Below are 14,522 nucleotides of genomic sequence, written 5' to 3'. Positions count from 1 at the left end.
ATTTTAAGGGCGCATGCTTGACCATAATGTATAACGTGCACAACGCGCACACATTTTTCTTATCTAATCTACACAGATGCAACGGTTATTTTTGCAAATCATAAATTGTTACAATAAAAAATATTAACACATGAGATAAGGGAAATCATTGTGGTGAGCATTGTGGTGATAGTTTTTATTTATTGTGTGGCGGCGTTAAAAAATTCTCCTGCAAATAACGATTAAAATATTTTCATAAGTTTGTTGTGTGGCTGTATTATGTTTATTTTATGTAAATAATAATTAAAATGTTTTCATAAGAAACCTTAATGTATGTGAACTGGATTTGTAAGTGTACTTGGGTTGGACTGCTTGCGTTTCTTGGGTCCGATCTCAAAGCCCCCAAACTGCCTTCAACACTTTCAGCGGTGAGGGTGGACACAGCGATGTCCTCTGCTGGCGTCTGTGTAGAGGCAGATCCACCTCCCGTTACACGGCGTGCCCGATTTATGCTGGCAAGCTTGGGATTCCCCCGTCTCCTGACATCATTGTAGCGCTTGGCGCAACGTCCTGGGGATGCCAGCTTATGAGACAATTGTGGCTATTTCCTCCCACGCCTGTTTGACCGACGCTGATTTGGGCGGGTTTCTCCTATCCCCATACAAAACAACTTCTCTGTCTTTGACTGCTCTTACAAGAACGTGGGTCTCCTCGGCTGCGAACCGCTCCTGGTGTGCGCCTGGTAAATCCGTCATAATAATAGCAACCCGCCATGGAACTTGCGCCCTTGCGTTTAAAGGGAATGTTGGATAGCGTTCTGATTGGTTTATTTGAGGTTACGCCCAAACCACACCTATGAATAATGAACCTACTTCAGACCAACCCCTTATTGATTTGCGCCTGGCGCAAGAGTTATTTCTCCCGCCGGGAAAATAGCAACAGCGCCCAAGATCCACCCACAAAGTCACTTGTGTTTTGCGCTTCACACTTGCGTTTCAGATCGTTAAAATAGGGCCCATGAAGTTAAAACAACTTGGTTTTGCAAGGTAATCCAACCTACTATTTTAAGTTTTGACCTGTGATAAGTTGACTTATAAAAACAAGTTGAAATTGTTTAACTTGTTTACTAAAGAGTCGGGACATTTGGGTTCCACAATGTACAAAAACCTGTACACAGAGAGAGAGATTGGTATGAATTTATTGGTTGACATTTTTGTACAGTGAATGGTCCGTGTTTGGTCTGGATAAAAAAAAGGAAATATAAATATGTAATTATTGGCACTATAAAATCGGTGATGTCCCTAATTGTATATTTTATACATCTTCAACTTATATTTTATAGACCTACTTTAAGCTCGGAGAGTTTTCATTGGCTAATGCAATGTTACTTTGAACATTCTCCGATCATGTGCTCGGAAAAGGTCTAGTCCAGTAATCAGCTTATGGAGTTCTCTGAATGCTTCATGTCACTTTTTCGTGAGCTTTTCCATGTTGCCAACTGGAGTGGGAAAGGGCATTTAGTCTGCAATGGCCTTATGAAGAGCTTATTTTGACAACTTAAAATTAGGTCCCTCAGTAACATTTTTGACTTCTGTTAGAGGTTTCTTTACATTCATCTTATGTTATTGTTCTGGATTCAACTTTTTTAATGGCAATGGACTTTGTAATGAAAATTATTTAATCAAAATCCCTTATGGAAAACTTTAATGCAAAACATTTTGCAAATGTTTATAAACAATTGTCAAATTAGTGGGAGGAGAGGGTGTCAAAAATATGAAAAAATACATTTTGTATTCATATAGAATGCTGCGCTGTTACTAGTAAGTTGCTATTGTCACAAATCATTAAATGTGGTTAAGCCTGACATGGAGTTGAGTCACCAGATTTAGAACGGTTCATTACCATTCATCAGATCAGATTTGGCCATTTTTTTTGTTTTGATTTAAACCGCTACTTCATGTCCACGTGTATCACATTATGCGATATGAGATGTACATTGTGATCTACATTACATGACAAAATCAAAAATAAACAGTGAACTGGATGTAAACTAATAAAAGTTACAAGTTAAAAGTTTTACAAATTGGCCTATTATTATATCTCTTTATGGCCAGTTGTCAATCATTGTAATTTTAGCATTTGCTCTACACTTTTACTCTGACTTGGCGTTTACCCAAAATAATAGTCAGACCAGCTAAACCACAGTGTTGGCACCAGGTACCTAGTGGGAGTTCCCTCAATAGCATTACTTTAGTAGAAGACTCTATCAGAAGACTTTTTAAGGATTCTCAGCTGTATAATTATGGGCTTTCTAATATTAAGCAAGAACATTTTTTTACATTTCTGTCATTTCAGTGAATTCAAAGATGAAGCGATTTTCCTCTTGGTTAGCTGATCTTTGCTCCCATGCCCTGATTTAACACATTATCTGCTTGTCTGGTTTAGCTCTCTGAGATAATCTTTCCTTAACTTTCCATTTTTTGATACATTGTTTTATTTATTTTCATCCATAAGTAAAGTTGTGCTGTCAGATTTTTCTTAAAAAAATCTGCTTGTGATTGTTTGTTTATAAGCATGTGTACTCAGACTGTCTTAAAGTTAAGCACAAGTGCTGGTGTGGGCTTTGGAAGTTAAAGGAATATTCCATTTTCTTAAAAGAAAAATCCAGATAATTTACTCACCACCATGTCATCCAAAATGTTGATGCCCTTCTTTGTTCAGTCGAGAAGAAATAATGTTTTTTGAGGAAAACATCACAGGATTTTTCTCATTTTATTGAACGTTAATGGACACCAACAATTAACACTTAACTCAACACGTAAAAGTTTTTTTTCAACGGAGTTTCAAAGGACTCTAAACGATCCCAAACGAGGCATAAGGGTCTTATCTAGCGAAACGATTGTCATTTTTGACAATAAAAATAACAAATATACACTTTTAAAGCACAACTTCTCGTCTAGATCTGGTCCAGCGCGACCTAAAGTAAATGCGTAGTGACGTAGGGAGGTCACGTGTTACATATATAAAATGCACATTTGCGGACCATTGTAAACAATAAACTGACACAAAGACATGAATTAGTATCAGTTGACATACAACAACGTAAGAACGGTCCTCTTTCTCAACACTTGTAAACACTGGGGCGGAGTTTCGCGTTCGTCCTCTGTGACCTCTTGACGTCATGACGTATTGCGTGAGGTCACGCTGGCGCATCACGACCGGATCTAGACGAGAAGTTGTGCTTTAAAAGTTTATATTTGTTATTTTTATTGTCAAAAATGACAATCGTTTCACTAGATAAGACCCTTATGCCTCGTTTGGTATAGTTTATAGTCCTTTGAAACTCCGTTGAAAAAAACTGTTACGTGTTGATGTAAGTGTTAATTGTTGGTGTCTATTAAAGTCCATTAAAATGAGAAAAATCCTGCAATGTTTTCCTCAAAAAACATAATTTCTTCTCGACTGAACAAAGAAAGACATCAACATTTTGGATGACATGGTGGTGAATAAATTATCTGGATTTTTCTTTTAAGAAAATTGAATATTCCTTTAAGATTGTAATGTTTGCTGATAAACAAAAATCACCTTTTCATCCCCAAGTAATGTTAATGTATAGTCAACATTTGAAGTGAATCAAAACCTTTCCTAAAAGTTACCAATTCCCATTCTTGTCTTAGGATAACTTTGATGAACGTTTTTGATCCACTTCAAATGTTGACTAGTATATTTTATGTTTATACTGAGCTGAATGCTATGTAAACATTTTTTATGATTGTAAAAGTCAGGGTTATTAGCTGAGAGAAGTATATTGTTTTCCCACACCCTGTACTATATCTCATTCCTTTTAAATATGGTTTTAAAGCCAAAATGGAGATTGAAACTATTAAAAGCAACAATAACATTTATTTAAAATAAATATCTTTACAAGCAATCTTTATCTAAAATATCAACACCCTTTAAACATTATATAACAAATATATGTTTATTTAAAGATGTCTTTTATATATATATTTCTATTTACAATATTTACACATTGAACTTGATCTTAAATGTTTATACATTTGACAACAGCGATAGTCAATAGCTTGAATGTATAAATAATATAGGACATTCAATATTTGGAAAATTGTATACATTTCTCTCACATTAATAAACTGCAACCAGTACTATTCATCACTGTAAGCATGTCTTGTTAAGACAAAAAAGGCAAGGAAATATCATGCAATTTGTAATTCAATCAAAGGATTTAGCTTCTGGTTATGTGGAATCTGAGTTTGAGGAATATTGGACCAAAGGCTTCATGTAGCCGGTAAACACAAGCATCTACAAAAATATTCTTCAACCAAAACCTATTTAAACACAACATGTGAAGGCAACTTATAATGTCGCTTATGCAGTTAAATGCGACACTCGTTGTTTGTCAGCAATACATTTTTTATTTAAACGTATTTAGTAAAACATTGATTTCTTCATTTTCACCATATGATAATTATCAGTAAACTCGGTTCCAACATCAGTTGTGTCAGCAGACAAGCTGTGCGAGAAGTTAAAGTTCAAAAGAAGCAGTTCCATTTCATTGCAAAAATAGCTTTGTTCACGTGATAAATATAATTGTTCAGTTAATTTCCCTGTTTTTCTCCAAGGCACTTTTCTTGGTCTTTCTTCCGGTCTGATGCATTCTGCAAAAGAAAACAAAAATTAGCATCTGGCAACTCTGTGCTTGACCCTCCCTCCAAAAAAGTGCTGTTGCCGATATCTGGCATTTTTAGTCATTATACTTATTGGTGCTCTTAAATATTTCTTGTTTAATGACCACACTAAATCAGTTTTAATGTTTAAGTTGCTGGTCAAATGATAAGTGTGCCCAAAGAAGTCATACAATATGCAAGTTAAACGGTCACAGACAGTAAAGAAGGACTTGAAGGTTTAGTGTTACAATGAGAACTAAAGCAGTGTTATAGACCCTTTTACAGCTGACGTGATCAAATAGCCTGCGCGCGCATTTGGGCAACGGAAGTAGTGTTATTCCCCATTGGTTCTAACGTGGTAGCAACTCAGAACGTTTATTAAAACGGTTTCCCAGCATCAAATTGTCTGGTTGTTGCGTTTGGTTGCTCAAATATAATATACTAATATACGTATATATGTATCTGGCAACTTTATTTTTGGCCATCTGCTAACGTCTTCTATCCACTCCACTATAGTACACGGATCTGGTAGCTGTGTTGAAAATGTTGATAAAGTCAACTTTTTTAAAATAACTTACTGTTTGTGTTGCTTCACTGCTGATTCTTACGATACTTCCGTTGCCTAAATGCGCGCGCATACGCTGCCACGTCATCATTGTGTACAAACAGTAAAAGGGTCTATTAGAAAAGGGCTATTGTCCATAAGTGTGGCTCTTGACTTTCAATGGTTAACATGCCATTTACAGTATATTGAGAAGGTAATCCTTGATTATACTCATGTACTTTCTTTGACAGAGGTACTGGTGCCACAGTTTATTTGAGCTTGAGCTGTTTTATTCAGTTTTGTGTTTAGTTTAAGGAGGAGTGTTAAGTACTAAATTTGAATTGTTTACACCCTGTTAACCAGTGGAATCTCCCACACATGAGAAAACCCTGTCAGTCAAAACCGATGCCAAACAACTAATCTGGGTGATCCCGTAATATTAGAAAGGTCATAAAACAGTTTGGTGTAATATTTCTCTTGATAATGTATGCTTAAGTATGCTTTTTAGATTATATGTGCATGCAACAAGAGACGTACTGCTTAAAGTTCTTTTTTTAGAAGCAACGATTGACAAAAGAGACAAGACATCTGATAACTTTCTGTGTTCTGAGCAAATATTTCAAGACTGACACAGGTTAACAAGTTTATGCGTTGTGTTAACTAGTCACCTGTGATGTAGCCTATGTCTATCCCTCTGAGCACCGCTGGCTGCCTGCTAATCTTGTGAGAAGCCGGGCACATCTTTTATAATCTTGAAAAAACAAAACAGAATTAAGAAAAACAAAAGTAACGTAATCGTAAATAAAACAGTGTCATATGTAATATTTGGATGTAAAGACTATTATTTATATAGTTTGTATTAGGCAATATGCATAACTTCTACTCAGTCTATACTGTATAATGCATTTAAAATGTGTACATGGCAATAGTTACAAATGTTAAGTTTTAAAAATAAAAGAAGCTTAGATTCCCAATGCATATTTTGAAGTAGTGTGTCATGGTATGCAGTGAGGTGGCACTTACATGCGGGTATTGTGCAGTCCCTGGTATGATGATATAGTTTATAAAAATGTTTACTGCACTTGGGGCTAAAATATAGTGGCCCTGTAAACATACAGAAAGATTAATTTCAAAAGGCCACTTTTTATAAGCATGAAAATGCCTTAGTTCATACATAGAGATAATAACACAAGCTCACCTGTTAAATGTTTTATAAACTTGTCCTTCTGTTGAAGATCTCTGGGAAAGACCTCTGGTAAGAGGAGGAGAAAATTTAGCAGGTTGGGCATTAACATTTTACTGTTAGTTACAGCACGATTGGTCCACATAACAGATCAAGTTACTACCCTTAATTCTTACAATTATTGACCAATTCTCTTTATACTGTAAGCATTAATCCATCCAAAAACAAATGATCTGTCAATGCTTACCCAGAATTTTTTCATCTCCATCTGTCTTAGTAACTTTATTAACGTCTTTTGTTTCCACAGAATGCTCGTTGATTTTGGGAGGATGATGTATATTCCCATCACTACGACGCTCTTGTGTAAGCCTCGCTCTATCCATTAGAAGCTCCAACAGACTTGAGTCGTCTCTGTCTCTTCGTTTGCAGTAACCGGCGGTGAGGATCAGCAGTAAGAGCCCGATGAAGACAAGCGTGCGCAGTGCGCTCATGCTGAAAGGTGGGCACAGAGAACCCCCCTGCCTGTGTCCAGTCTTAGAGCCCTGCAAACACATCAGCACGTAAATTCCCTGACTTTTATATCTTAACTGTATATACTTTATATTTTGGCTAAATAAAAGCTTTAGAGGGAAATGGCATTTACTGTATATTACACTTACAGTACAGTACATTTATAACATGTAAATGTAGCTTCAGGCACGGTCTGATGTCTCTGATATGCTTTTACAATAGGTCTATGAACACACATCAAAACGCAACATCACAGCATCAATGCTCCATAAAGCATCTAACTTTACAGTGCTTTTACGCACGGAGCGGGTTGCGTAAAAGCGCATTGGAAGTAATTGTTCGACTGGGGAAAGTAATAAAATACCTGTTTCAGCAGTTGCAGATGTGTATACTTCTTTGAAGAGCTTCCTGATTATGTATCGATTATCAATGAGATGCACACCTTATAGACTCCACTTGCGTTGCCTTTCCAAAGGTAGCTACTTCCTCAGGCACTAGTGCAACATGACATGAAGACAGGGAGTCTCTTTTATATATTTAAAGGACAGCCGCGGTCATCTGTTGACTGTCTTGCCTCAAAGTGGGTGGAAAGTGATGAAAGTCCGCAGATCTCTAACGTTTTATTTCTCCCGTCCGGTGGTGAAGTTCGCTTCAGCTCATCCGGCATGGGTCCCGTCACTTTTTATTGTCGGTTGCAGACGTAAGAAGGTGTCCCATGTGGATTACCCCGGCATGTCTTTAATTAGAAACGCGTTAAGAACACTCCTTGAAAAATGCATTTTATCTTTTTTGTTGTTGCTGGATCACCGTCTCATAACGCGCACACGCTACTGACCACGTTTTTCCGGAGGACCAATTTGGCACAAACGCGCACAGATTCTTACCAGAAACTTTTTCTTTGTCCTTTAGGATCTTCTTGGGAAGTTAGATTACATGTACGCTGGTTGTTTATATCCCAAAATCCCGCAGATGATGATGAAGTCAATTCATGCCCATTTTATCAGCGCAATCACAGGAAAGGTACAGTAAATATAATTAGAAATTGCGGTAGGTATGCGCATGTGTCTGTGGAGAGCTGGAGTCACCTCAGCGTCAATGAGAAGACTGAGCAGAGATTAGGCCTTCTCCAATATTGGTTTCGTTCTCAATCTCGACTTTACACCACTCCCTTTGAGTATATAAAAAATAAGTCATATTTCATTCTCCTCCTCTTTGGATTTCATGAGTGAAAAACTGTTCAAATAAGGGCGCATACAGCATTCCATGCGTGGCCTTGTCCATATCTGATGATAATCAGGATTATTTACCCTGGGAACTATTATTAATCATATTGCGCGGACTTATCTGGGATAACCTGATGCCGCACTCAGAACAGCTCAACAGTGCCACACAGTGAATTGTTGTTTGAATGATAAATATTATGATGAAATGATCAAAATGTGACTATCCAGTCTGTTACGCAATTCTGAAAGATGCCTTAACTTAATAGTAAAAACAGTTTATATATAACATACCATCGTGTCTGAAGCCATGCATCACATTAAGTCAAAGCAGAATTGTGCATTTTACAGTTCACCTGTATATAAAAGTACATTATTAACTCATTCGGGTGCCCTCCCAACACCAAAACAAATATTTATTTAATTTACTCAACTCAATTTTTTAAGGTAAGTGGTTGCAATCTATGTATTTAAGCTTATTTAGTTTTACTTTTTTTTAAATGTAGCTTAAATAAATTAATTGCAACTACTTACCTTAAAAAATTGAGTAAATTAAATGAATAATTTATATGGCAACCTTTTCTTAATTGAACACAAATAATTTTATATGAAAATGCTACTTTCTTATAATGGAGCCAACATAGGCCTACATCCTTCTTTATTAAATGTCTTCAGGAGCAAAACAATTATATTCTGAGCTGTTGTTAATTGTTTTCTCTCAAAACACATTGTTTTGCATCAAAAGACATATTAGCCCATTGGAGTCATATGGATTACTTTATGATGGATGTACAGTATATAAGATGAAATTATAAATTTATAATAAAATGACAGCATTTTAATATAAAATTATTTGTCTTTAACTTGTAAAAGGAAGTCATATACATCTGAGATGTCATGAGGTTAAATTATCAGATTTTATATAGATTTATATTTGAGCGAACTATTCTCAATCTTTTGTGCAGTGTGAATTATTTGTTGTTGTTTTGTAATGACTATAGGCATATTTCTATCTTTTCTCACCTGCACTTCCTTGCTAACCTTCCTTATTTTTTACCTTGACTAGAAAATTAGCCATTCATGTGAATGAAATCTTCCTGCCTCCCTTATTTATCACGGGTGTTTAAAGGGGATAGTGGTTTAAAGAACAAAGATACCCTTAGTTATTTAAACAATTTAATAAATCTGATATAAGCGGGTGCAACTAAGATAACAACATAAATAATGGCAAGTAGTTAGTCAACCGTGGTTCCTTCTAGATTGTGTGTGAAATATTCCCTCTTAAAAATTTCTGTAGAAATTAAAGTATTACTGGCGGTTAAATTGCTGTAGATTTAATTGTATGTTATTTACTGGCAACAGTTTGTTTAAAGTTAAAGGAACATTAAACATTAAGATGTCTTAAATTTTAATGTTTAATGTTGATTTAAATTTGAACATACTGCTGGAAAAACATACATTTAAATTGACAGTAATTTACTGGCAAACTGCTGCAAAACATTTTACTGCAAAAAAGGTTTTGTGTTGTTTACTGATAAAGTTTACAGATACTTTACTCTCATGTTGTCTCCTAACACAACAAAGACCCTTCCATCACACTTTACTTCAAATCTCTGATCAAATTTTTTTATAATTTTGTTTTTATAAACAACCACTTTCCAAATGTTTTAAATGTAATTTTTTAAAGGCATTTTTAAAAACTTTTGAATCATTTATTGAACCATTTAATTAACACAGTCTCACCCCATTTCGTCAATATTTGACGACACTTGACCATTCGTCAATATGCATGTGACGCGGAGGGTATACCTTTCGCGTCATTTTTTGACGAACTGGGGACTTCAATACTATTACGTCCGTTGCATTCTCTTCTCCTATTTTCTTACCAATTTCGCGTCGGTTTAGGGTTAGATTACGCAAAATTAAACAGTGTACGCGAAATTAAACAGTTCACCTGGCGTTGGGGTTAGAAACAGTTGTCACCTGGCGTTGGGGTTAGAGTTAGGTTTGGGTAGGGATGTCATTATGTAAATCTAACCCTAAACCGACGCGAAATTGGTAAGAAAATAGGAGAAGAGAATGCAACGGACGTAATAGTATTGAAGTCCCCAGTTCGTCAAAAAATGACGCGAAAGGTATACCCTCCGCGCAGGGACGTGCACAGGGGGGTTGCTCAGGTTGCCCGGGCAACTGCCCATATGCCCTTCTCGACTCAAGTTGCCCTTCCGAGGTGGAAAAAAAATAATTGTACTTTTACTTCGTTTACACTATGCAGCGTTACTTTGTTACTGTATTTTAATTCATTACGAAATTTGTATTTTATTTTTAAATTGCTATCTTGTGTTTCTGGCGCATTCGCGAATTAATGACTCGTTTGAATCGATTCCTTACAAAGTGTTGCAAATAAATGAGTCTTTTGATTCGATTCTTTACAAAGCGAATGGGCCAAAGGTTTTAAATTGGTTCGCGAATCAGTTTGAATGAATCGTTCAGATCGCTGCAAAAACGGAATCGTCTGAAGCTGTTTTACTCGTAACCTATGTAGAAACACGCAGAATATAACCAGTGTTGGGTGACGTCGAAATGAATTTACCAATCTTTTAACTATAAGCAAAACTTCACACATGTACCCGCCATTACATACACGCGACCTGTTCGTCATCAGACACAGTTAAACGCGTGCAACCTCCAGAAGCATTGTAGCACAGATTGAAGAAAATCCATCGATGATTGACGTCTGATTCGCTGTATACTGTACTGTATATGATGTAAGTGATTCTCACAAAACGTACGTGACATGACAAGGTAAGAAAACATGAGTTTTGTCTAAAATAATTTTTATGTAAGTGTAAACTGTCAATGTCCTCAGACCAACTTAGGAGATTTCTAACTGTATAACGTTACATATGCAAAACTGTTGTCAGTTTACTTGTCTGATATTTCAGCTATAAGCTACATCATCATTGAGACTAGAGTTAATTTGTTAATTTGAAATGCTTGTCTATTCTGAGTTTGTATTCTTTTTTTCTGTACTGTTTGTGTATGTTGCAGTTTTACACATACTGTAGAAGTGCCCTTCATAAGTATTCATCTGTTTGTTGTGGAGTCAAGAAATGTCTAAACATTAAAAGATGAACATGAGACAAAAGTACAGAATCTGTCACATTATTTTTTTTATGGTCACTGAGCTGTGTCCTGATTGTTTACACATGAAAAGCATAAAATGTGTAGGATCTACGATCAGTTTGATTCACTTATGTGCATTTGTGTACAACACACATAAGTCAGCATTTAATGCTGTTGTTCTTTGTTGTTAAAGCATGTATGTGTTGAAACATAAACAAAGGTTAATAAAATGTGACATTCTAAACTTCTGACATACTGAAATTTATCTTACCAATTTCTGGTCTCCACAGCAAACAGAAAAATCTTGTCTTTACAGTTCTGATACTTATGGAGGGCACTGTATTGTGTGTGTGTGTGTGTGTGTATGTGTGTATGTGTGTGTGTTTGCATGTGTATATCTAGATTTATTTTTTCATGAGTAACTAGTAACTCGCTACTTGAGTATTATTTTCATTTCATACTTTTTACTTATACTTGAGTAATTATTTATTTAGTTACTTGTACTTTTACTTGAGTAAAGTTTTTGGCTACTCCTTCCACCTCTGTTAAAATCTTCATGAATCTAGGCTGAGTTTGCCACGTTTAAGCCTAAATAATCAGACAGATTGCAGCTAGCTATCATAGCTTGCAGACAAGCAGCATAGGCTACAATTTTTTTGGTAGGCATTAGGCAAACATGTTTGCTGATTTTAATAAAGACCCTGTTATTCTCAGTCCTTCATATAGGCCGTGAGTTTAAAAAAAATTTTTTTAGGGGGGGTGGTGCCCTTTATTTAGGTCAGAGCAACTGCCCCTAAAAATTCCTGTGCACGTCCCTGCCTCCGCGTCACATATTGACGAATGGTCAAGTGTCGATTTAATACATCGTGTCCTTTCATAAAAGCATGGTCCAATAGCAGGTAAGGAATCCAAATTAAATTAAATTAAATGGCATATTGTAAGCTATTGAATGAGTTTTCAGCAAAATAAACACAAAAACAATTAAAAACACAAAACGATTAATAAAATATCATAAGAACATGCCCTGACAGCTATGCCAAATCCTCCAAAAGTAGTTTGGCTTGCATTTTGTATATGGCCCCCATAGGTATTTTTTACTCGTTGTTTATCTTGTCAAAAATTATTTGACATTATTTGACACAAAACTTCATCAAATTCAGCTCAAAAACAAAAAGCAATACATGTCACATATCTTTGGAAAGCTGAAATTCTTGTGATTTGAATGATGTTTTAAGATACAATCAACACAGCAGGTACAATTTGTGTCCTTTTAGGCATTTTATGCCTTTTTACTGTTTTTTTTTCTTCCGCAACCAAGCTCATCTTTTATTTTTTATAAAGATTATGTAATTGCTTATTGTTAAAAGGAATAGTTCAGACTTATGGCTGGAATATGGTTAGGATTCTGAATATGAATTATAGTACTGTACTTGACAGAAGAATTGTTGTTGCCAGTAATTATTGTTGATCATTTTCAATAGTAAATAAATGGTGAACATTAACATTTGTGTCATCATATTACTGTTGCAGAAAGTCCAGTTCTTGCTACTTTTTTGTCTTACTTGAATAGAGCTCGAATTAAAAAAATATTAGATTATTAGATAGTACAGTATGTGTTTGACAGAGACACTAAGCCTCACACATGGCCTTTATCTCTTTTTGGTCTCCCTTCCTATACAGTATATGAATCTAACATTCTTTTCTGCTCCCATCCACTTTAACCGTGTGAATCTTTTACATAAGCTTATTGATATTAGTTGTATTTATGCCATAATTTAATGTTGTGATGTTCATGGCACGCACCATTTTAACATACGGTCAAAAACGTTCAGCTGTAGACGCTGATCCTAAAATCCATTCATGTTCTTATAGTCATTACCTCATTAATCTTAGCTCGAGCCAGTTCCGTTTTCACAACCTTAATCCCAGCTGACCTCTTTATATTGTTGACAGCTTTGACAGTGGTATGGATAAGTTCATCTATGGATAAGTTCATCTTCAGGTTGCAAGCAGCCATAACCACACCTCATGAATGCAGTTTGGGACTCTTTTAGAGCCATTTTTATAGTCAATAAGATTGGATAAATACAGGTATAATAATTGCTATAATAAGTACCATGTGCATCCTTTAGATGTAAAATGTTTTGGGCTGATGAATTTGGATAAGGTCATTGGTTTTCAAGATGTTTTGAAACAAGATGCATTGTGTAAAGGAATAAGTGGTTTAGTGTTGCTTTATGGTCAGGGGAATGTAGTACTCTGTCGAATTCGAATTTTTGTGCACAATGTCAGAAAAAAGGGTCCTAGTACCTCAGAGGTACATAATGGTTCCAAATGTATACAAAGTTTGTTCCAAAACGAAATAACTCTATTTTATAAAACTATTTTTTTTTTGTCAAAACATGTTTATTATTATGTTATCATGTTTTTATTGTGCTACTTAGCTGTATTTTTTTAGTAATGAAGGCTTAAATCAAAACAAACCAACTGCAGTTTGATTTATATTAATTGGAATGCACACCCCCCCCCCAAAAAAAGAGAGAGTTTGGAGTTTATTCCTGTTTTGGAACCATGGTACATATAAGGAATTTTAATTTTTTTCTGACAGTGTAGTTAATTTCCTAGTTTTAACTTATGATATGTGAGTAAGGTAATGTCTAAATATTTTTTTTATGGAGTGATGTCACAGTAAATGACATCATTAGTGATGACGTTAGTAAATATAACATCACCTTTCACCTGAAAGTGTGGCAGTTCACCTACAGAGACATTAGTCATACAAATGGCATTTAAAAGTTATTTAGTACTGTACAACCTGATAGGATCTTTGTACCATGTTAATTCTTATAAAACGCAATCTTTTTAGGGTTGTGTCCTATTCACATACATCCATAAATAGCATGTGTGCACAGTCAAATAACAGTAATGTGTTGCAGCACATGTTCTTGTTAGTTAGCATCAATAAGATATCCTGAATAGAAGAGTAGCAGGGGTCTTTTCAACATCTCTGTGCTTCATGTAAAGCACGATTAACTTCATTAAAAGTATCATGGTTTCTTGTTGTTCTTGTTGTTGTTGTTACTTTTCCCAATATAAATTCAATTAGGAATTAAAAATCCCCTTCTAAAAATGGTCTCTACCTGTCACTGGGGCAGTACCCTTTCAGTACCTTAAGGGTATTGATACCAAATCTATCTGATACCTACATAAGGGCTTTTTTAAGAGTTCTGCCATAGAGCCAGCTAGTGGCTGGGGCTAATTTTAGTCATATT

The 14,522-nt window shown here is 35.5% G+C and overlaps 1 protein-coding gene across 1 annotated transcript; it reads right to left on the bottom strand.

Moving 5' to 3' along the window:
• Positions 1-3,979: 3,979 nt before the first annotated feature.
• On the bottom strand, positions 3,980-7,143 carry alkal2b (ALK and LTK ligand 2b). The gene is made up of 5 exons (XM_073812322.1): positions 6,642-7,143; positions 6,410-6,463; positions 6,235-6,315; positions 5,880-5,962; positions 3,980-4,658 (listed from the first exon to the last, which is right to left on the bottom strand). The coding sequence occupies exons 1-4, from the start codon at positions 7,063-7,065 to the stop codon at positions 5,898-5,900; spliced, it is 624 nt and encodes a 207-aa protein (XP_073668423.1). The 5' UTR covers positions 7,066-7,143; the 3' UTR covers positions 3,980-4,658; positions 5,880-5,897.
• Positions 7,144-14,522: the final 7,379 nt, after the last annotated feature.

This window comes from Paramisgurnus dabryanus, chromosome 17 (genome assembly GCF_030506205.2).
Source record: "Paramisgurnus dabryanus chromosome 17, PD_genome_1.1, whole genome shotgun sequence".
NCBI lineage: Eukaryota > Metazoa > Chordata > Actinopteri > Cypriniformes > Cobitidae > Paramisgurnus > Paramisgurnus dabryanus.
This window is presented reverse-complemented; position numbering and strand designations above follow the sequence as displayed.

Coding starts and splice junctions, on each gene's coding strand:
- alkal2b (XM_073812322.1), bottom strand. CDS start 7,065: ATGTACTGTACTGTAAGTGTAATATACAGTAAATGCCATTTCCCTCTA. Junction 6,316..6,409: donor GTTTATAAAACATTTAACAG/GTGAGCTTGTGT, acceptor GTATGTTTACAG/GGCCACTATATTTTAGCCCC. Junction 5,963..6,234: donor GGACTGCACAATACCCGCAT/GTAAGTGCCACC, acceptor TGTTTTTTCAAG/ATTATAAAAGATGTGCCCGG.